Source organism: Ipomoea nil, unplaced genomic scaffold, assembly GCF_001879475.1.
Source record: "Ipomoea nil cultivar Tokyo-kokei standard unplaced genomic scaffold, Asagao_1.1 scaffold3056, whole genome shotgun sequence".
NCBI classification, from domain to species: Eukaryota; Viridiplantae; Streptophyta; class Magnoliopsida; order Solanales; family Convolvulaceae; genus Ipomoea; species Ipomoea nil.
In genome coordinates, this window is record NW_017619484.1 from 1348713 (window position 1) to 1372418 (window position 23706).

Sequence of the window (23706 nt, forward strand, 5' to 3'; positions counted from 1 at the left end):
TCTAACAGCAAAGAATGTGCTAAACTATTAGCAGGAGTTGAAACTATGACAGTTAAGAATTTGCGACCTTCCAAATAGGAACTAGCATGAATAGTAAACAAGACAAATAAAATGGGACAGAGGGAATACTAATCAGAGATAATTGATTGTTAAGAAAAGTGTAATACAATATTCCGGCATGCATAATCGTGATAAAATAATTAGCTCACGATTAATAAAATTATCCATCATCTAACATTGGATCGAATCAGTGATAAAAGCTGTGAGAGATATTGAATCGGTTGCTGCTTAGCTTTCTTAAGATGAGCATTGCGCCGAGTATCAAACTTTCCATGCCTAAAACAGAAAATGTAAGGGAATTCATGGCAGAGATCAAAAGTTTCACCAAAACGGACATTATGGATAAGTCTATGGTGGCAACTCTTTTTAATGAATTGTCAACCAAGAGGTATGACATAAGTAAGTCCATTGATGAGCATGTCACACATATGATTAACATTTACAATTGACTTAAGGGCCTTGAGGTCGAACTTGGTGAAAGAGTTCTTGTGGAGTTCATTCTCAAATCCTGTCAACTTCGTATGACTTATAATCATCCATGGCCTGATTTTAGGGTGTGCAAAATGCCCAAGAGTATAGATCCTCAATTTTTAGAAGATACAATATTTATTTTTGACATAGCTACTTAAGAAATTTTTTTTAAAAAATGCAATTACTCCTAAATTTATCAATTTTTTTTCCAAAATATGCAATTGAGTATGCCGCATGTCAAAACCGTTTTTTTTTTTTTTTTTCCAAAAGGGATGATGTCTCAAGCCCTAAATGTGTAGGGGATCCATTAGTGGAAGTCCAGAACCCTCACGTTGAGGCTTGGGTGATGACTTTGAGTCAAGTGATCTACCACTTGAGCTAGTCCTATAAACAATATAAAATGAAAATTTTAAAAGAAATATGTAGCACCTCTTACTTTTATTTGTCGATCCGTCTTCACTTAGCATCTATTTTTTTTTTTAATAACAGTTACACCAAATTTCGTTCACAAAGTGAAATTTGATAGAATTAAAATTTACATTATTGGATCTAATCAATTTTTGTATTCCATTATTTTGTTGGTTGAAAGAGTGTGTTTTATAATTTTATTCTAATGATCAATTAGCAGGGGAAAAGTAAGGAAGAGAACCCAACCTTGGACGAAATAGAATGTGTTTCATAATTTTATTCTAATGATCAATTAGCATGGGAAAAGTAAGGAAGAGATTAAGAGAACCCAACCAAGGACGAAATAAAGGCTAAATTGTCAGAAGTGGGATTTGAACCCACGCCTTCTCACGAAGACCAGAACTTGAGTCTGGCGCCTTAGACCACTCGGCCATCCTGACTTGTTGTTTAACTTTGATCAAATATTTATTTATACAAGGCTGTAACAAAAGCTTTTTTAATAATAAAAGGCTGTAACAAAAGCTTTCTTAATTATGAAGAAGAAATAGCCCGACTGTTTAAATCAAATTTCACGACTTTATAAGTCAATATCCGATCATCTTTATTTAATTGTTTAGTTTTTGGTGTAACATTGCGAAGTTATTACTAGTTTAATATTCAGAATTCTTCTCCCAAATGATATTCAGAATTTTATTCGTGTTAATGACATTTAATGTATATTCTATATTGAAATAATGAATAATGTGGTAATCATATCATCAAATTATGTAGATGTCATCTAGTTATATTAAGCATATTTAATGACATTAATAGTTTTACTTAATGTTCTATTTATAATAATACATGAATTAAATTGACTATTTTTATAATTTAGAGAATAAAGTAAATATTTCACAACTTTAATCTTTGACTATAATAACACAATAACATTTGATTTTACATATTATTGAATGTCATGAATGGATTATTCTACATATTTTTAATTAAATGCTAAGATAACCAATTAGATAGTGTCAAAAACCAGTTCGAACTCGGCCATTATTTTGTTTAAATGAAACCATTGTTTTTTTTATATATATTTTATTTTTAAATAACACTGTTTTTTGTATGAAATTAATATTTAATTATACAATTTTGTTTATTTTCTAAAAAATAAACCAAACATACCCAAATTATTTTCTGATGTAACCAAATAATTTTTTTTCGCCAAATACCTTATACTCAAATGACACATCTATCCATCTCTCAAGGGGAAGGTCACAAAATCGAACCCTGTGGAGGAATATGGACTCTTTAGACTGCAGTAGTTAGAGAAAATACAAAACAGATACGGAGTACTATTTTGTAATAGAATAATATTCAAAAAAAAAACATTTTTTTTCCAGAAGTCATAACGTGGAGCATATCCATTCTCGGAGGAGCAAATGGGAACGGCGAAGCAGCTAGTATCCGTAGGCCTATCGCTGCCAATTCCGCAGTCTCCGGTGGCCGGAAAACGCAACAGTCGCCTGAATTTTGTGCGGTTAACTTTACAAAGTACTGCAATCAGGGCGTCGCTGTCAATAGATGAAATTCCACCAAATGCCCTAAGGCAGGCAAGAGAATCGGGCTTGAGCAGCTGTGGCTTCAGCCTTGGCGTCGACTTGGGATTAAGTCGCACTGGCCTTGCTCTTAGCAAAGGCTTCTCTTTTCGTCCATTAACGGTAAAATATTTGTGTGCATTTGCTCCGAATCAGAGATACATATGTACTGATAGAATACTCGATGTTAGGTTCTGGAATTGAGAGGGCAGAAGCTAGAAGTTCGACTTATTGATATTGCTCAAAAACAGGTGGTCTTCAATTGAGTACCTCACTAAATTTTGGTTTTTTTATATAACTGTAAGTTAGATCATTGAAATTTGAGTCTTTGTTATAATGAGAAGGGCATTAATGCTTATAGATTAGTGATATGGAAGGAGTCTCTGTCATTTTTTTTTTCCTGGAATGTAAATATTGATGCAAATTGGATTTCATTTGTAAATTAGGAGGTTGATGAATTTATAATTGGGCTTCCATTATCTAGTGATGGGAATGAGACTCCACAATCAAATAAAGTTCGAAGCGTTGCAGGTAGACTAGCAGTTCGAGCTGCTGAGAAGTAAGAGATTGTATAAAACTATAAATACATAGAACATTGTTGGCCTTTTTCTTTTCTGCTAGTTTTGTGCTAGTATTTTTTTGTTATTTGTTGGGCAGAGGCCAGTAAAGGACCAAGTCTATCAATTAGTGGCTAGGGGAATTGTTGGGCTGTCAAGTCCCAGAGCAAAAATTGTGCAGTGGAAACTGGCTGGTGCTAGGAGGGGGAATTATTGGGCGGAGGCCGGTAAAGAACCAAGTCCATCAATTGGTGGTAGGGGATTGTTGGGCGGAGGCTTGTGAAGGGCCAAGTCCAGCACCTTGCCTCTCGAAAATGTGATGGCGGTCTATAAGGAAATAAAGTTGCGACTTTGCTACTAGCTATAGCTTTTGGCATTGTGGCAAGTGTTTGATCCTAACATTATTGATGCTCAACTTTGAGCTATTTTTTTTGCATTTTAATATTTGGCACTAATATTTGTGTTGAGACATATGAAGAAGTCACTTTGAATGAAGTCTAAAATGCAATTTGCTACTTAAGAACTCATTCTCTTGCTATCTCTGATGTATAATGAACTCAGTTCTGAACTAGGGGCTGGAGAGTATACCTGCAGGAAGAGTATGGGACATCAACTCAGGCCATGAGCCGCATGATTGATATGTATGCGTTCTTTTTATGCATCTTGATAACATTGTATTTATTACGACTCTTTGTGGTCCTTTGTATAATATCAGGAGTTTTACGTGTAGCTATGTTTTACTTTTAGCAGCGAAGTATTTTCCCATATTATTTTGGGCATGGAAAGGGGCATCAGAATTACAACTAGTGATTTTGAGTATGCTCTCAATAAGATGAGAACAGAGCTCTCTTTTTAGTTTTTACAATAAAATGCTTCATAGTTGCAGTGACTGGCAAACAAGTTGTCTCGGTACTGATTTGTCTCGTTGGTTTATGCTAGTTAGGACTCAGGAATTGGAGCCTTAAAATATCGTTCAATATTGTGTCAACTGATTGTGGTTGCATAGAAACAATTTGCCTTAAACAGACTGTAACCTACAATCAAATTGCAAGATGTATTTATCGAAGCTTCAGCTAAAAGCTTGATGCATTTTTATCTTCTTTTGTGTTAAAGATAAGAGAAGAAGAATATAATTAAGATTACTCGATCAATACAAATGCTAACTAGTCCTGTATATGTAGGGTACCTATTGATACATTTTTAATTGTAGTGATACAACATAGGTGATGGGGAACTCATGGGCTGAAGTGTGAATATCAGGAGCTCATATAACATTATGCAAGCTTTTATATCAGTTTCCTCTTACAGTTAGAGTGGAAATAGGTGTCCTTTAGAGGCATCTTTTCTTATTATTTATTTGAGATATATGCATATTATTGAAAGTTTCAGGACAAGATGCTTGCTAAATGTGCGCTGATGTATGGATTCCAGACAAAAGACGGAAATATGACCATAACTTAAACAAATCTTGTAACGTTTGTTTTTCAGGGGCCTCAGCAAATCTGCTCGTCAAGGGAAACTTGATGCCTATGCAGCTGTGGTATGCATTTAGATTTGTTCTTATTCTATAGTGCCAGTTTTGCATGACGCAAAAATAGTATATAAACTTGTAACCAGTCAAGATGGTTAAGGATGCAAACTTGTAACCAAAAGGTCACGAGTTTGAATCTCAGCCCTCTTGGTTTGAGTCGGTCAGCTATGGGCAACCTAAGCTGGTTTAACTCTTTGTGGTCCTTTGCCAGCTAGGGTCACAAGGCGGGTTTTCCTCGTCACCCAAAGAAAAAAAAAAAAAAAAAAAAAAAAGGATGTTGTGCATATGATGAATAACCTATCGTTTTTTGTTCTTTTTTTAATTGGAGGTGAGTAGTTTGTGTGCTTAGCAACTGATTCAATTATGCATTCTTTCTGGTGCAACTGCAGATGGTGCTTGAGAGATATTTCTCAGCCTCAGGTGAGGGGATAGAACTTGTTTTACCCAAACAATTGGAACTCCAAAACAAGCTCAGAAAGGCATCTTCCATGGAAGATGAATTTGATAGTTGACACATGTACACAACCATATGAGTTCATGAGTGGTAGAGCTATGAGATCCTTAATGCCAAACCTAACTGCAGTGCTAATCATGGCTCAACTATGAGTGCATAGCCTATTAGGACGGGACAAAGAGAAAAAAACTTTGATTTATATATATACATTTTATTCTCTTCTTTTCTAGTCTTTTGTTTATTAATTTTTGGAATTAAACAATAGACAGACCATTTTTAGGAGTAAATACGAAGTATTGTCCAATTGATATAACATAGACTAGGGTCCAACTTGCATTGTGGACCCTGATTCAAAAATTTTGTGTTTGTAGTTAACGTGTTATGTGTATAAATAAATTGAATGCACATAACTTTCTAACTGCCGATATATAATATGTTAATTGCATATTATGTGGTTGTAGTTAACATATTATATGTCTGTAGTTAATCTATTATGTGTCCGTAATTAACATATTATGTACTTTCTAAGTTATTTTGGATCAAGGTTCACAATGCAAAGTGAACCCTGATTCATGTTATAATTTGCCACTACAACACCTCTTCCTCTAGTAAATTCTACCAATACAACATTGTTGTTCTTCACCATACATTTTCTCAACATTGCTACAGGCTCTACTAGAACATGTCCATCTGGACTTGTGACTAGAGGCTCATTTTGCACATTCACTTGAGGTCCTTATCTTCTTTTTTACTAGGGAGACATGGAATACAAGGTGAATGAGAGTCCTTGAAGTATTTGTAACTTGTAAGCCACTGGAACAATCTTTTCTAACACCAAGTAATGCCCAAAACTTAGAGTTTAATGTTGGTTCTGATAGCTACTGAAGTTTGCTTGTATGGTTGCAACTCTCCTTTAGATCTTCTTTTGTCTGCATAATACTTCATTCTACTTTGAGCCCGTATGAGATTATCCTCCAATTGGACAATCATGTCTTTTCTATCCTAATGCCAAACCAACTGGGAATCAATTTGTGCTCCTTTTATCAAATAGTGGAAAGCATTGGTGGATGGTAACCATATAAGACCTAAAATGGGGTAAGCTACAAAGAATTGTGGAAATTGGTATTGTACCAAAACTCAGCTAGTGCTAACTACCTCAACCACTGTATAGGATTGTGAAAGGTCATGCATATCAAGTATGTCTCCAAACACTTATTCACCCTCTCAGTTTATCTATATGTTTGGGGATGGTAAGTGGTGGATAGGCTAAGTTTTACCCCAAAGCTTTTAAACACTATTTGCCAAAACTAGCTCAAGAACACTACTTTGTCTCTATTTGACACGATGTTTTGAGGAACATTTTCCATGAATAGTTTAACCACAATCTCAACTTTAATTTGTAGGGATGTGAGAGGGTCATGAAGTGGCTATACTTCTTCAATTTGTCAACAACCACCATAATGAAAACCTTACCTTGTGACTTAGGTAATCCAAACAAATATACACCCAGGTAAATACGAGTATCCTAGAGGTCCTCCTCATATATGCTTAACCCGATGGACAGATTAAGGTGTCAAGTTGGTCTAGTCGGGAGCGTCTGTAATAAGATAGTAGTTGAGTGTCAAAATGCCTCCTTTTTGTAGCAATTAATATGCCTTATATAGGCGGAGCAAGGGGCCACATGTTGAGCCCTCGACATGCTCTCCACATGTAAGGCCTTCTCCAAGGAAGGCGCCAAAACCTCCGCCATTTTGGCGTTGGTCTACAGTGCAGCGCCATATTTGGTGCTGCACGGTAGATGAAACGACAAAATGGTGTAAAAGTCTAAATGCCAAGTTTGCCCTTTGTCTTTTTTCTTAATTCCTTTTGTATCCTTATTTTATTTTTATGAATTTATATATTTTGTTAAATATATAAACATAAAATTTGAATAATTAAAAATAAATTATATCATTTGAAAGATCTTATCAAGACGACTAAAACAAGCTTAATAGTATATATAGATTAATTAAAAATTAAAGTACATAAAACATAATTTTCATAAAATTAAACTGAATACATCTGAAATTAAATAAAATATAAATGTAATGCATTGATTGAGCATCTATGTGAACAATATGATAATTTTGAAAATTAAATGTAATAGTTGTTATATGTTATATTATTGTGGAATAAAAAGATTATTTGCATTACAATTAAATTTTATATTTAAAAAATTAATGTTTTAATTTATGAGAAAACAAATTATTTTAGTGTAGAAATAGAATTTGGTGTAATGGGTTGGAGATGAATAAAATTTGGTATAAGAATATGCTGAGAATATTCATTTTGGTGTAAAATTTGGTGTAATGGGTTGGAGATGGCCTAATGTGTGGGTTTGGTGGTCCTGATAACTACGCTAAGTGTCCTAACGACACTAACGAATTGATGGAACGTGATATGACTGTGCATTCTACTTGGTAGGTGGTTGCGGGGCTAGTCGTTACTGACAAATGTCTAGTGTTAGGCCGATTTAATTACCTTTCAGAGCAGAGGTAATCGGGAACTAATCGCAGAATTCAAGTTAAGCATCAAGTGGTAACACGGTATGCAATTTGGTTGGGAGACCTGTTGACTGATATAAACACAACTCAAGCTCAAGAAGCCAAGAGATGAGTCTACAAAGCCTAGTTAGTTAGTTAGGCTCATAACTAACTTTCCCTCCCCTTTTTCCATCTTCTTTTGCTCTTGTATATAACATATGTAACTGCCATCTTCTCAATCAAGTTTTACTCTTTTCCTCTTGCATCTCTTTGTGTTCAGCTTCCTTTCTTTGCCTCTCCATGTTTATCAACATGGTATCAGAGCTTTAAGCAATGACTTGACGATCAACTGCAAATGCAAACATGGCTGGTTCATCTGCAACTACTCCAAACCCTGTTCCGGGATCTAATGCAGGTCCAGTGGTCTTTGATCCAAATGATCGTGCGAATCCCCTTAGCTTGCATCCTAATGAGAGTCTGTCACTCCAATTGGTGTCAGTACACCTAGAAGAAAGATCAAATCCAAGAACAAGATAGCACTGGTGAATGGAACCATGGTGACTCCTAATGTGAATGATCCTAAATATTTCTATTGGGATCAATGCAACACAATGGTGCTGTCATGGATCCTCAGAGTTGTATCTCTAACCATTGCACGAGATGTTTTATGGATCAACACTGCTGAGGGAGTGTGGAAAGATTTGAAGAAGCGTTTTAGCCAGCAGGATATCTTCCGGATAGCTGAAATTCAGACTGAAATTTACCAAACAAGGCAAGGTAATTCATCTGTAAATGAATTCTTCACTCAACTGAAGTTGTTGTGGGATGAACTAGCTGTGCTAAAACCTATTCCTTCTTGTGAATGCACTCCTAGCTGTAAATGTGGAACTGACATTTCTGAAAAGATTAGAACACATGTAGAAAGTGACATGTTGACAGCCTTTCTATTTGGATTAAATGAGAATTTTACTAACACTAAGAGGTAGATCATGATGATGAAGCCTCTTCCTGATGTTGGGGAGGCATTTGCCATGGTATCCCAACAAGAAAGGCAAGTAGAGATTGCTCCAAACAACTTACCAGACAACCTAGCAGGAGCTGGTGTTTTCTTCACAAAGTCTGATAACAGTAGCAGAAGACCTTACTCTAATCAGAAGCCAAAGGTTGTGTGTAGTTACTGTGGGTATACAGGGCATACTATTGAGATGTGTTACAAGAAACATGGTTATCCTCCTGGTTGGAAGCCAAGAAACAAGAACTTGGGGTCTGTAAATCAAGTCCAGTCTCCCCTGCAAGAGGCTGTTCTCATAGAAACTTGTGGTACTGTGTCTTCTGATTATGCTATAACTGAGGATGATTACAGAAGGTTCTTGAACTTCATGCAACAAGAAAAGATCAGAAACACACATACATCTCTCACCATCAATCCTCAGGTCAATACCATATCAGCTAACTTCATACCTGACACAAAGCTGGAAGGTAAGACAGTTAGTTCTGGCTTGGTTAATTCTGAATACTTATGGATTCTTGATAGTGGTGCAACACACCACATTGTTTGCAATAAAAATCTGTTACAAATGGCCAAGAAAGTGCAAGGGTTATATGTAGACTTGCCAAATGGACACCAAGCTCAGGTGTCTCACACTGGAACTATTCAATTGTCTGCTGACTTAGTTCTACATGATGTACTATGTGTAGGGGTGACCACGGTTCCGGTTCCGGTTCCGGTTCCGTGGATGGCGAAACCGGAACCGGAACCTTATAGTAACGTTCCGGTTCCGGTTGGAACCGCCGGTTCTAACCGGAATTATTAAAATATCTTTTTTAAAAACACTATAATATTTAATTTTTTTCGGTTTGGAACCAGAACCGCCGGTTCCGATTCCTTTTCATCTCAAACCGTAACCGAAACCATATTGGTTCCGGTTCAACAGTGCACGGTTCGGTTCAAACCGTCCGGTTCGAACCAAACCGTGGTCACCCCTAACTATGTGTTCCTATCTTTCAGTATAATTTGGTTTCTTTGGGAAAGCTCATAAGGAGGTCCAGTTGCAGCATATTGTTTCATTCTAATCAATGTACTATACAGGATCAGTATTGTGGGAAGATGATTGGCATGGCTGAGCTAAGGAAGGGATTCTATCAACTCATTTTTCCTACTTTCAGTCTTTGTAAACCTGTTGTTAATTCCTGTAGTTTTTGGCATGCTAGACTTGGGCATGTTTCAGAAGGAAAAATAAAGGCACTCCATGCTTTGGATAGTTCAATTTGTAATGACAAACCTGCTGTTTGTGAATTTTGTGATTTAGCTAAACAAAGAAGACTTCCTTTTCATTCCAGTTCTTCTATTGTTGCTAACTGTTTTGATCTCATACATGCTGACATCTGGGGACCATACTGTGAGCATATAGCCATTAACGTGCAATCCAACTACCAGCTTAGGCTTTTAGTTGAGATGGAGCACATGCTTCAATTTGGTATCAGAGCCAGACCAAAGGTCATGGGTTCGAATCTCAACGCTACTCGTAAGTGACTACGGTTTATCGATCCACGTGTTGGTTGGAATTCACCGTACACGTGAGGGGGCGTGTGAGCATATATCCATTAATGTGTATCTAACTATTAGCTTAAGCTTTTAGTTGAGATGGAGCACATGCTTCAATTTGGTATCAGAGCCAGACCAAAGGTCATGGGTTCGAATCTCAGCGCCACTCGTAAGCGACAACGGTTTATCGGTCCACGTGTTGGTTGGAATCCACCGTACACGTGAGGGGGCGTGTGAGCATATATAGCCATTAACGTGCAATCCAACTACCAGCTTAGGCTTTGATCAGTACTCAGATAATGGGAAGGAGTTCTTAATGTTCTGTCTGTAGCAAGAGCATTAAGGTTTCAGGCAAATCTACCTGAGGAATTTTGGGGTGACTGCATTCTCCATGCAGTTTATCTAATTAATAGACTGCCATCAGCAGCCTTAAGTGATCAAGTACCTTATCAAATATTATTCAAGAAGCATCCACAGTATCAACATCTAAGAGTGTTTGGTTGCCTAAGTTTTGCTGTCAATCCTAGCTGCCAAAGAACCAAATTCTCACCAAGAGCTAGGAGATGCATCTTTATTGGATATGCCAATGGTGTGAAAGGGTACAAGCTATTTGATGTCAAAACAAGAGAGGTGTTTATATCCAGAGATATTTCCTTTTATGAAGATACATTTCCATATAAAGAATCACATGAGTCACAGCCTAACAATCTAGTGTTACCATCTGAAAATACACCACACTTGGAGGATGATCATATCCCTTTTGCTACTGTCCAGTAGGTCCCATCTAAGACTCAACCTGTAGAGTCACACCAAGAGCTTGGAGTTTCTGTTAGTCAACCAATCTCTGAGAATGAAACACAACCAAGGAGGTCAACCAGAAGAAAAGTCACACCTAGCTATATGATGATTATAGTTGCCAAAGTGTCACTACAAGAAAAACCTCTCCTCACAGCATTTCTAATTTTTTGTGCTATGACAGGCTATCCCATGAGTTTAAGGCTTTTGTTGTGAATGTACTGGATGCAAAAGAACCAAGGAACTATAATGAAGCCATAAAAAAGGAATGTTGGAGACAAGCAATGGAAGCTGAGTTTAAAGCCTTGAAAGCCAACAATACATGGGTGATTACAGATCTGCCTCCTAACAAAGAGCCAATAGGGTGCAGATGAGTCTATAAGACTAAACTCAAAGCTGATGGAACCATTGAAAGACACAAAGCTAGGCTTGTGGCAAAAGGGTACACTCAAACACCTGGACTTGATTACTTAGACACTTTCAGTCCTGTTGTCAAAATCACAACAATCATAATGTTGCTAGCTATTGCTACCATTAAAGGTTGGTTTCTACACCAATTAGATGTCAATAATACCTTCCTACATGGAGAGCTTAATGAAGAAGTCTACATGCAATTGCCTCCTGGCCTCACTCCAACTAAACCTAGTCAAGTATGCAGGTTGGTTAAGTCCTTATATTAGGGTTGGGCACTTCGGGTTTCGGTTCAGTTATTTTCGATTTTGGTTTCGGTTTCAGTTTTTCGGTTTTAAAAAAATTAAACCATTCGGTTTAAAATAGAGTTCGGTTTCGGTTTGAAAAGTTCGGTTCGGTTCGGTTTCGGTTTCGGTTCGATTTTGGTGAAAGTCTACTATTTGAACGTTTCTTTTTTTGCCTGACCGATTGTTCAGTTGGCTCACTTGGAGTGCCACTTGAAGTGTTTTGTTGATGACAAGATGAAGAATCATTCATCTATAGTTAATATTTGAAAAATAAAAATTATTAAAACACCAAATGTTAGGACTTACACCTTGGAGTTGAGATTTGAGGACTTGAGGAGTTAAAATTATTAATTATTATAATATTTATATATAATACTAACATTTTGTACGCGTGATGCACGAAAATTTATGTCCAACATTAAAAAATTGATAAATGCAAATAATTACAGATTATAGTTCAAATTATACTTCGTAATTCCTTAAAGTGGTAAATTTTAATCATCGTATTTGAAAATTATAGAGATGAAGAAAATTTATATTTTTTTTATTAATAATATAAACAATTTTGATATAATTTATATTTTGTTTTTACAATAAATAAATAATATATCTATAATGCTAATCTAGTACCCGGTCACATATATTGGTACATGTGTGTATCTTTATATTTGAAGTGTGCAACATTTAATGAAAAATGTATACCTTTATTAGCATACAAATGTGAATATAAACATGAATGTGGCTATAGTTTAGTGGATAAAGTTCTTAGTTTATAACCAAATGAGTAAGGGTTTAAACCTCATCTTAAACATTTAATATAATATATATCTATTATTATTAATAAAAAAAAAACAAAAAAAAAAAACAAAAAAAGCAGAAAATCGATCGGTTTTTCGGTTCGGTTCGGATTTAACCCGAACCAAACCGATCGGTTTCCTCAAACCAAGTATCGATCGGTTCTTCGGTTTGAGGCCAAACCGAACCAGTTCGGATAAATCGAACCGAAATGCCCAGCCCTACCTTATATGGCCTTAAACAAGCAAGTAGACAGTGGAACATTAAACTAACTCATGAATTGTTGGGAATGGGGTTCAAGCAAGCTATTTCTGATCCTTCTCTGTTTACAAGAGGCCAAAATAATGAATTTGTAGCATTACTTGTTTATGTTGATGATGTGGTCATTGCTAGTCCTGATATAAGCCAAGTGGAACAGATTAAGAAGCATTTGGATGAAGCCTTTCACATTAAGGACTTAGGTCCTCTAAGGTTCTTTCTGGGACTAGAAGTTGCAAGAAGCAGTAAAGGAATCTCAATGACTCAGAGAAAATATACCATGGAACTGCTTGAGGAAACAAGTTTCTTACAACACTACTGAAACCTGTACACCCATAGTCACCTCAACTAAGTACAGTAGGACAATTGAAGCATGTGCTCCATCTCAACTAAAAGCCACGTGGACCGTAGTCGCTTATGGGTACTAAAAGCCACGTGGACCGTAGTCGCTTATGGGTGGCGCTGAGATTCAAACCCATGACCTTTAATCTGGCTCTGATACCAAATTGAAGCATGTGCTCCATCTCAACTAAAAGCCTAAGCTGATAGTTGGATTGCACACTAATGGCTCAACAAGGACCACTGGCAACACCTTACAGGATGCTACTCAATATAGAAAGCTTATTGGAAAGTTGTTATATCTAACCATAACTAGACCTGATATCAGTTATGCTGTACAACAACTATCTCAGTTTTTGGATTGTCCCACTGACCTACACATGCAGGCAGCTCATAGCGTATTGAGATATATCAAGGGAGCTCCAGGACAAGGCCTTTTCTTCTCAGTAAAATCTCCCTTGCAGCTCAAAGGTTTCACTAATTCAGACTGGGCAGCTTGTCCAGATACCAGGAGGTCTATTACTGGTTTTTGCATCTTCCTAGGCAATACATTGGTGTCTTGGAGATCTAAGAAACAAGTTACAATCTCAAGAAGTTCCTTTGAAGCAGAATACAGGGCTCTTGGCACAACTGCATGTGAGATCCAATGGTTAGTCTATCTATTGCAGGATCTGGGGATAAATGATAGTCCTACAGTCATGTTATTTTGTGATAGCAAACCAGCTATTGCAATAGCTGAAAATCCAGTATTCCATGAAAGGACAAAGCATATTGAAATAGATTGTCACCTAGTATGGGAGAAGCTACATAAGGGAGTACTGAAACTACTACATGTCACCACTGCAAACCAGCTTGTAGATGTCTTCACTAAGCCACATGCAGCAACTTCATTTTATGGTTTGGTGTCCAAGCTGTCTCTCCATGATATGTATGCTCCAGCTTGCGAGGGATGTTGACTGATATAAACACAACTCAAGCTCAAGAAGCCAAGGGATGAGTCTACAAAGCTTAGTTAGTTAGTTAGGCTCATAACTAACTTTCCCTCCCCTTTTTCCATCTTTTTTTGCTTTTGTATATAACAGATGTAACTGCCATCTTCTCAATCAAGTTTTACTCTTTTCCTCTTGAATCTCTTGTGTTCAGCTTCTTTTCTTTGCCTCTCCATGATTATCAACAAGACCTAGTCGAGGAATACAATCGATCCAGATCGGTCTTGATCAGATGGGGTCAGTAAGTGCGTCTAACGAGGTCACAAAGGTATGACAATGGCTCTACATGCAGTACATATTCCCTAGTACCCTCAATGAAGTAATCCATAGAGATGTTGCCCCAAGCTTAATCTAGAACAGATACAGGTTGGGGCAATTCAAGACTTGGCACATGCTCCTTCTTACATCTTTCATAGGTTTAATCTGTCACTTCCTTTTACATACTAGGCTGGTAAAACAAACTCTTAATTCTCATATATGTGGTTTGTTGACCTAAGTATCCTCCCAAGGTTGAGTTATGTAGTTTCTTAACAAGTTTCTTCCTTAATTCCCTAGTTTTCTTAATGCATAGTCTACTTTTGTACCTCAAGTGTCCATTAGAGACTACCTTCGAGCACTTGCAAGTGGAGTAGTGATAAGTGCAGTGTCTAATTGCACTTACTGCCAATACCATATCTATAACAATTTTTCTTGTATCTTGTTTAGTTTGATGACATATGGTCCTTAATCCGTTAATATTTGACTTTTATAAATTTTTAACAAAAGATGGAAAAATATGTACTTTGAGTATATCACAAAGTAGCATTCAAAATGTACTTTGTGATATACTCATAGTATTTTGGTCATATCTCTTTCATATAAAGCTTGATTGAGGTGATTAAAGTATCCATAGAAATCTAAGACAATGCTCTACAACATTTATGTTAAGAGTTTCCAAAGACTCAAAAGGCATCAGGGTTAAGTTGCTCGACTGATTTCGACATGCCTAGGGACACAACCATGTCACATGGCCAGTGTCTCCTTGACATAGTTTTAAGTTGGATTCTTAATAGGCTCAAACACACTCTTAACATGGTCATATCGTAGGGTGTGTCAACTGTCACAATATTATTTCAACCACAGTTTTAAGCCTTTTGAATGAATATTTGGTCCAAGACTTGAGAAAGACGATCCAAGACATCTTTAGGGGCTTCAACCACGTTTTGGGAGACAACTTTACATCTAGGGGAAGTATGAATCAAGATATACATATATAAATAATATGTTAACTCCATGTGCAGACATATTATGAAGTATGAATCAAGATACATATTATTTATGCACTTATAAAGAAATTGAAGGTATATAATATGTTAACTCCATGTACATAATATGTTAATTGTAAACACATAATATGTTAATTGCAGATACATATAATATGTTAATTGTAGTAGGTATATAATTTATTAACTAAATATACAAAATATGTTAACTGCATGCACATAATCTGAATGTTGTTTTGTACTAGAGTCCACGGTGCAAGATGACCTGGTCTATGGTATAATAATTGAGAATTGGAAGGAGTGGCATTATTGCATGTAGTCCTAGAGATAGGACCGTACGAATCACTTATGTTTGAGTCAAATCATACATTAAAACTCACAAATCATTAATGCAAACTTCAAGGGTTTTAATTTAGAAAGAGGAAAAAAAAATTAGTGTTGAAGGAAATTGTTTTTTTTTTGGACCCCACAAAATAAATAAATAAATAAATATATATATATATATATATATATATATATATATATATATATATATATATATATAGAAAGCTAGCACGGATCGTAATTTTATTTGTTTTCTTTCTCACCCTCTCCCCTGCCTTCTTTCCTCCCATCCTCTCCCCTTATTAAACAAAAAACTTGACACATTTTAGTAACTATTGTGGTTGCTCTTAATAATACAAGGGGAGTCTCTGAGGTACTCCCGTATAATTTTTTATTTTTTTAATCTTTTATTCTTTAATTTGTTTTTGTTATTTTTATATTAAAAAATAAATTATTAGTGCACTTATAAGTCTTTTTATATGTTATCACAAATAACAATTAACTAATTTTACAAAATACTTTTCTATAATATGTTAATACAATTCATTAGTAAAAAAATGCTAATACAATTCAGTAACTGTTAATTGTCAAATAAGGCTTTAATCTTCAAATCCTTTTGTCAAGCCCCTGGATGAAGACGTGAAGCTGCAGCAAGAGCATTTTTCAGTAATCTTCTCCAAAAAAAAAAAAAAAAAAAAAAAAGATGATGATTGTTATTAATGTAGGATTAAAAAATAAATAAATCAAAAAAGTAGGAGTGAACAATGCAATTGCGAGGCAACGGTCCAGTTTGAACGTCCGGAGTCAAATACAGCCCAAAATGCTTTATAAGGTGGAGTATTAGAAAATATACAAATCCACACGCCCAGTGGGACTCGAACCCACAATCGCTTGATTAGAAGTCAAGCGCCTTATCCATTAGGCCATGGGCGCCAATTGATATGCTTTGGTTAAATAATAATATTTTACTTTTATAAACTATTTCTAATATAAATTTTTCCTACAAATGTTGTTAGAATAATTAACATTCTGTGGTAAGATAATGTATTTTATAAGTTAGAATAAAGTACTTTATGTCTTAGAATAATAAAATATCTGAGTTAAGATAATGTATTTTATGAGTTACAATAATGTATAATGTACTTTGTGTTAGAATAATGAAATTTCTAAGATAAGATAATGTATTTTATGAGTTAAAATAATGTATTTTATGTGTTAGAATAATTCATTTTATGAACTAGAATAATATATTTCACGTGTTTTTAGACCATTGTACGGATCATGGTCCACGCAATAATGATAGTCAAACTTTCATGAGACAAAAGAAAACCATCAAGATTCCATAAGAACAAATTGCACTTTTGGTCCTGTGAGTATTAGGGTACTGACAATTTGAGTACGTGATTTTCAAAACTCCCAATTTAAATCTTTAACTATGCAATTATTGGCAGATTTGGTCCTACCGGCCAAATCGCCGGCCAATTTTCACCGGAAAAATATATACCATTTTTAATTAGTTATAAATAGGGGCAAAATAGTCATTTCGGTATTCTTCTTCCTTCTCCTCCCTTCTTCTTCGCCCTTCTTCTTCTTCCTTTGCAGCAATGGCCGAAAATTGCCACCTCCAAGCATCCATTAATTTATTTGCAATGACGGAAATAATTTGGATTATACAAGATTAATTAATTAATTAGTATCATTCTTTGTTCAGCTACTAGAAAATTAGGAAATAATTTGGTAAATCAGAAGCTCTGTTCGAACCCATTTCCTCTCCTGCAATTGAAGCCGCTGTCGGAGAATCAAATCCAGATCGACCACCGCTGGATGGATTTGGGCATGGCTGTGTTTATAAATTTGCACCTGCTGACCGGAATTGCAAAACTTGCCTCATGACCTCTAGACTACTCTGCTCAAAGATCCAATCCACTTGATCAATGTTTAAGAACTGATTGGCAAGAATAGACTGAACGCACAAAGACTCATCTTTGAAGTAGCAGATAAAAAAAAAAAAAAAAAAAAAAAAAAAAAAAAAAAAAAAAAAAAAAAGCAAATCATTGGCCCCCATGAGCGGCATGCCCGGGAGAGACACCACGTTTCCGATTCCTTCGACGGGCGTCACCGATTCATCAGGCCTAGATCCAGATCACCCGCCGCCTCGTCGGATTCTTGCGAAGGCATCAAGATTGTCAACCTGGTTCATGGTTCTTCCACACGCTTCTAGAAGAAGGATTAGAACAACGCTGCAAAAGTTTAATTAAAAATCATAGCATGTAATTAAAAGTTTATCTCAAGATGATTAATTAAAAGTTGTTCACGAAGGTGGATTTGAGCAGAATAGTCCAGCAAGTGCAATTCCGGCCAGGAGGTAAAAGGGAGGAGAAGAAAGTGATATGAAATGACCATTTTGCCCCCATAAATAAACAATTTAAAAATCTTTACATTTTTCCGGCAACATTTGGCCGGCAATTTGGCCCGGAGGACCAAATCTGCCAATAATTGCATAGTTAAAGGTTTAAATTGGGAGTTTTGAAAGTCACGTACTCAAATTGTCAGTACCCTAATACTCACATGACCAAAAGTGCAATTTGTTCATTCCATAATTACCCATGTATGCATAACACTCTTTGCGAATGTAATGATATAGAACAAGGACGTTGATTTTATGGAAAGTATGGGCTATAATTGAAGTATAGTTACTTTTCTTTATGTGAGGGACTAGAAGGAGATGATTTAGACAAGTATTGAAATAATAATGTAAAGCTAGGTTGTTATGAAATAGAGAAATTATTATGTGGACCATAATCCACACAATGTTGTGTGGACCATAACAAAAAGTACATTTTTAATATACTAAATGTACATTATTTTTGTACTAAATGTACATTATATTATATAATATACACTCAATACACAAATAATGTACATCTCCTAAATATAATGTACATTATTTTTGTATTGAATGTACATTATTTTTGTACTGAATGTACATTATTTTACAATATACAAAATATGGTCCACACATCTTTGGTCCACACAATAATGATTGTATGAAATAACACTTGAGCACAAATTCAAGGAGAAGCATCCCCTTGCCCTTGATGAAAGGATTGAAGTTGCATTGCAACAATAAAACAATACTTTCAAGAGGATATACAAGTTGTGTGTATAACAATGAACACTAGACCCAAAATTGAACTTTCTTTCTTTCTTTCTTCAAAAGACAACACATGCATAACCTACAAACAATAGAGCACTTAATATTTGAATAAGAGTATCATTTTAACGAACTACGATTCCAAGGGGCACTTGAGTATTATAGAATAAAGGTGCGGGCGAGTCTATGCATGATGCATCCTAAATCAACAGTGAGAGAGCTACAAAGGCAATAAAAGATTTCGGACCGACTATCTAGCGTTGGGACAAAACATACTTCTTTCCATCTCATCTCAGTCCTTCATAGAAGTGCAGGTGTCAGAAGCATGCTCGGTGAGAGCACTTGCTGACATTGAACTTCGCAACTTTGAGTCCCCGCCTTGGTGCAAATGTTGTTCCTGTGGCTGCAGAGGAGGCGGTTGCTGCTGCGGTGGTTGCTGCAGTTGAAACGGGCGTAGTTGATGCTGTTGAAAAGGCGGCTTTTGAGAATGTAACTGAAGCTGTTGAAGCTGATGTGCCGTTAACAATGTGTGCATGGCATGGTTGTTGGGATAAAATTGTTGCTGGCCCGCTCCAAAGGATGGACCGAAGTTCATCATCATAGGTCCACCGTTTGCCATGCCTTGCCCCGTTAAAACTTTCAGATGCTGTATCTCCTCTTTTAGAGCATCATTTAAGGCTATACAAATAAATAAGAAACATGAACAAGGAATAAGTTAAGGTAGACTCCATATATTGGAAGAGGGAAGTGCTAAATAATTTACTACTCCATATATGACGACATGAGAGGAAATTCAGTTCTCAAACTATGATTAGCCAAACCATGTAATCCTAGTTTTTTTTTTTTTTTCTCAGTAAATGTTATCCACGACCAAAATGATAGGGGATGAAAATGAAGAGAGAAAATAGGAACACTAGAAAGTATTAACAGATATTCTTACCATCTTGCAAGTGCACTTGTTGTTCCATTGTTTGCAAGCGCAGCTTAAGTTCACTGTTCTCAGCAGTCAGGCCATTTGTATCTCTCTGTGTTTGAAGAAAACGCGTCAAATATATGAATTATTTATCATGTATCGATATTAATGAAGCATAGCCATAATGGATTGTAAGAGATATAGAATTTAGAATTCATGTAAAATATAAACATGTTTGATTCATTTTTGGGTTTGTAAAGGCTGTTAATGGGACACAGGTTTGAAGTAATAATAATGGGATGGGAGGGGTAAAGGTGGGGGGTGGGTTGGGTTGGGGGTGGAGGGGCAGCCGGTGGAAAGCATGAAATGTATGATTAAATATTTCTACTCTACAATCAACAAGGAAAAAAAATAAAAAAAGAAAAGGAAAAAGGAAACATTTTAAAATCATTCTTTGAAATATGAAAAAATCAGAAGTGTCACCACTGAATTTGAAAGCAGAAAACAAATCCTTCCCAAAACAGCCCCAACCATAGCCGCCTATGGCACTCCAAAGATTAGATTAACACAATCAACTTCCATGTTTGAGTTTAAGACAAAACACATAAAAATGTATGATCAGAATCTCACATAATCTTAGGCAGGATAGGATAGTGTCAGTTAGATAAAACAATCCCATACACTGGAGAGTGCAAGATAGAAAGGAATCCTTATTTCCTGATAATCTTATCTTAGCCTTTGGCACTCCAAAGTCCAATATAGGATAAGAGTTGATAATTTTGTTTTGTACCCCACAAAATTGTACCCCGTATTTGTTTGACAAGGACAAAACTACATTAAATATTAAAACATGGAGATCAAACTGCAAATTATGTGGCCTAGCAAGCTCAAACACATTTGAAACAATTAATCTTAACCTACCCCACCAAAAGCAGCATCCCTTCCAAATGAAGGAAAATACTAATTGGAAAAGAATCACTTTTTTGTTCAACAGGTAAAAATATAAGAAAAAGAATGAAATTCATTGGAAAGAAAAGTAACAAAAACAGTTGAACTAACACAGCAAGAAAGGCAACAAAATTTACCTGCAACAAGGTCAATTGTGCAGACAATGAAGTGGCTTCTGTCTGCAGAGTCTGGACTTTTCTCTCAAGCTCAGCTATATACCTCATTTTTCTTTCCTTCGATCTAGCAGCTGATTGTCTGTTGGCCCAGATCCTGGTATACAGAAGTATAGACAAGATGTGACAGAATGCATAATTTTTTATTTATTAAATTTTAAAAAGTCACAGAATGCTTCTTTTTTTAAGAAAATTTATTTTGATGATAAACAAAATGCAAAGTTAGCAGATATGTATTCTATTTCTCCCATTTCTATCAAGTTGTTTGAGTAGAAAGCATAGGTACTGGAGGTCAGGAGTAAAAACACTTGCCCCTACAGTGAAATCAGTATTCCTTCAAACAAATGATAAGATGAAAACTATAGATAGAAAGTATGCGTGTAGGACAGTCAACTCACTTATATTCTGACCTTAAAGCAAGATATTCCAGTAAAATCATTGGTCTAAACAAGAAATGAATAGCATGATAATCTGACAATAAAATTATAGTCAACCAGTTCATGCAATGACAAAAAAAGTAATACAATCCAACATTTACAGAGATTTAACCATGTCCCACATTTTTTCATGTTGCAATAAAACTTATCTGACAGCCTGAGAAGCACCTTTACAATCTTTGCATGACTCCGAACATACTTTTGATTTTTCTCAACAGCTTGAAGCAGTCTATACAAAACACCCACCCGCTAACACTTCTCAAATTTACTGCTATTATCTAATAGACTTTCTTTACCTTTGTGTTCTAAATATGCAATGGAACCTTTAATATCACGAATCTGGATGATGATTGAAAGAATAAGGTTGATGAGGAGCAGTCTTTAAAACGATACATGGAACCTAAAAGGAAAAGTTCTTCCAGGTATGAGAAAGCCCCACCCTCCCCTAAAACAAGTTCTAAACAAAAAAGCTTAACAGAAGAAAGAAATGAAAACTGCAATACTATTTCTAAAAAGTATTTCAGGAAGACAATCAGGAATGATCATAACCAGCTGGAAGATTCAATGATTTAATAAAGCTCATTTGTTTTTCATGATTAAAAATAAATAAATAAAAAATCAAGGTTTCATCTGGATGGTTACCTCTTTGCACGCTTTGGATCGATAAGAGCAAGCTCAGCAAGCTTAGCAGCAGAGATGGCTTTCTTAGATTCAGCAGCAGATGGCTCATCAGTACCTGATGTCAGCATTTCTGGCTTGATGGTAGTTGAACCATCCATTGACTGACTGTGCTGATGTCTAACTCTGGGCTTCTCACTAACCGGAGAAGTAGAATTCTCAGCTATTGGTGTCTCCAATGCAGGAGCTTGAGATGAGCCTGGAGCTGTAGCCACTGAAGAAGATGATCCACCCACTTGCATTGCAGAAGTTGCAGATGACGAATATAACTTATCCATATCAAGGTACATAGAAAATAGATCCTCCTCAGTCTCATCAGACAACGAGGGTCCATCTAATCCACCCACAACGCCAAGATCACTATCAAAACTGATGTCATCAGGAAGAGTAACAATCTCTGAGTGAGCACGTCTGTGGCCCAATTTCTTTGGTGGGGTATCAGGCATTTGGCTGATATCCTGACTAAACCGGTTTGATTCTGAAGGCACCCCAATACCAAAGTGACCTGATTCCGAAGCACTTGCAGAGGGTCCTAATGGAGGCAAATTGAATGATCCAGAAGGCTCTGGCTTCCCACTGAAACCACTACCAGGCTGCGAAAAAAGCGAATATCTCCCTGATGGAGGCAATAAACCCCCTCCAAGGGCTGGAGATTTATCCTTATCCATGTATTAAGTCCTCAAACACCCACACAACCACTTGAGCTTATTAACCTAATGAACCCCCAATGCCTGATTTGGGAGCCCCTGATAAATACTAAAACACTTGAAGCAAAGAAACAAAAGATGAACTCAAACAACTCAGCTCAAGAAGAAGTGTTTCTTTTCACCAATATATCAAAAGATTTCCAACTACAGTTAAGCATTAAAATACTAAAGTAATAGCTACAAAGACAACCCTTACAAAACATACATATAGGCATAGATAGATAAATGTTCCGCAAGATACGTCTCCCAATGAATTCTCCTGAAACCCAGCCCTAGAAATGATGGAAAAAAAATTAATTAGAGCATAAGAAAAAAAAAAATGAACAAAATCCCAGAGAAAATCCGAAAAAATCAATCGAAATTCCAGTAATTCTGCAAATTTATTGAACAACTAACATGCAACAAGAGATAGAGAACCGAAAAATCGAGAGATCAAAGCATCATTTAATTTAACATAAACGGCAAACCAAAAAAAAAATGCACATAAGAAAATTAAACATTAAAAAAAAAATTATATAAACGAAAAAGAAGGAGAAGAAGAAGAATCTTACACGAATGTGTTCCTTATTATGAGATTAGATCTCCAGAAAAAGAACTGAGAAAAATGGGAACTTTTCACATGGCAGAGAGGGAGGGAGAAAGAGAGAAAGAGAGAAAGAGAGAGAGAGCTTCGGACAAGAGTAATATATACCCAGACAAGCGTTTCTGTGTGTTTTCGGCTATGCGAGTTGTCACCAAACTTGGTTCGACGCTACCTTATTTAGTACTCATCCTCCATTTTTGTTTTTGCTTATTTCGTTTATTAATAGGTCTAAATAGTGAATTATTTGGTAAAAAATCTTCTTTATGAAAAATGAAAAATGAAAAATGATATTTTCTCCTATAAAAAATATTATATAATATTTTTAAAAAGAAAATTTTTATTTATATTAATTACTCATAAATTGAGGTGATCTAAACGGAAGATCACATATTCGAGTTTCATCCCAATCAAAGATGTTGTCATAATAATGTTGAACGGATACTATAAATATGTTAGATTGTAAAAGAAAAAATAAAATAAAATAATAATATAATACAATAATAATACATTGCTCATAAATAATAT

The 23706-nt window shown here is 35.8% G+C and overlaps 3 protein-coding genes and 2 non-coding genes across 5 annotated transcripts; 2 read left to right on the plus strand and 3 right to left on the minus strand.

The window, feature by feature from the left end:
• Positions 1-1295: 1295 nt before the first annotated feature.
• TRNAL-CAA lies at positions 1296-1379 on the minus strand. The gene has a single exon. It is a non-coding gene; the product is annotated as a tRNA-Leu (tRNA).
• A 944-nt stretch (positions 1380-2323) lies between these two features.
• Positions 2324-5290, plus strand: LOC109164105 (putative pre-16S rRNA nuclease). Its single transcript, XM_019312860.1, has 6 exons — positions 2324-2642; positions 2711-2770; positions 2966-3078; positions 3649-3717; positions 4565-4616; positions 4997-5290. The coding sequence occupies exons 1-6, from the start codon at positions 2364-2366 to the stop codon at positions 5117-5119; spliced, it is 696 nt and encodes a 231-aa protein (XP_019168405.1). The 5' UTR covers positions 2324-2363; the 3' UTR covers positions 5120-5290.
• A 7337-nt stretch (positions 5291-12627) lies between these two features.
• LOC109164056 (uncharacterized mitochondrial protein AtMg00810-like) lies at positions 12628-13969 on the plus strand. The gene is made up of 2 exons (XM_019312810.1): positions 12628-12976; positions 13224-13969. The coding sequence occupies exons 1-2, from the start codon at positions 12628-12630 to the stop codon at positions 13967-13969; spliced, it is 1095 nt and encodes a 364-aa protein (XP_019168355.1).
• Positions 13970-16448: 2479 nt separating this feature from the next.
• TRNAR-UCU lies at positions 16449-16521 on the minus strand. Its single transcript has one exon. It is a non-coding gene; the product is annotated as a tRNA-Arg (tRNA).
• Positions 16522-18754: 2233 nt separating this feature from the next.
• On the minus strand, positions 18755-23297 carry LOC109164101 (probable transcription factor PosF21). The gene is made up of 6 exons (XM_019312853.1): positions 23150-23297; positions 22804-22870; positions 21856-22655; positions 20741-20873; positions 19683-19767; positions 18755-19420 (listed from the first exon to the last, which is right to left on the minus strand). Exons 3-6 carry the CDS (start codon positions 22557-22559, stop codon positions 19035-19037), a joined length of 1308 nt encoding a protein of 435 aa, XP_019168398.1. The 5' UTR covers positions 22560-22655; positions 22804-22870; positions 23150-23297; the 3' UTR covers positions 18755-19034.
• Positions 23298-23706: the final 409 nt, after the last annotated feature.

What these genes read in the sequence shown, in the direction of transcription:
- LOC109164101 (XM_019312853.1), bottom strand. Translation starts at nt 22,559, where the DNA reads ATGGATAAGGATAAATCTCCAGCCCTTGGAGGGGGTTTATTGCCTCCA. An exon ending in CACAATTGACCTTGTTGCAG is followed by an intron (nt 19,768 to 20,740) that starts GTAAATTTTGTT and finishes CTTCAAACACAG; the next exon opens with AGAGATACAAATGGCCTGAC. An exon ending in ACAAGTGCACTTGCAAGATG is followed by an intron (nt 19,421 to 19,682) that starts GTAAGAATATCT and finishes TTATTTGTATAG; the next exon opens with CCTTAAATGATGCTCTAAAA.
- LOC109164056 (XM_019312810.1), top strand. Translation starts at nt 12,628, where the DNA reads ATGCCCAGCCCTACCTTATATGGCCTTAAACAAGCAAGTAGACAGTGG. An exon ending in GGAACTGCTTGAGGAAACAA is followed by an intron (nt 12,977 to 13,223) that starts GTTTCTTACAAC and finishes CTAAGCTGATAG; the next exon opens with TTGGATTGCACACTAATGGC.
- LOC109164105 (XM_019312860.1), top strand. Translation starts at nt 2,364, where the DNA reads ATGGGAACGGCGAAGCAGCTAGTATCCGTAGGCCTATCGCTGCCAATT. An exon ending in TTGATATTGCTCAAAAACAG is followed by an intron (nt 2,771 to 2,965) that starts GTGGTCTTCAAT and finishes TTTGTAAATTAG; the next exon opens with GAGGTTGATGAATTTATAAT. An exon ending in ATGAGCCGCATGATTGATAT is followed by an intron (nt 3,718 to 4,564) that starts GTATGCGTTCTT and finishes TTTGTTTTTCAG; the next exon opens with GGGCCTCAGCAAATCTGCTC.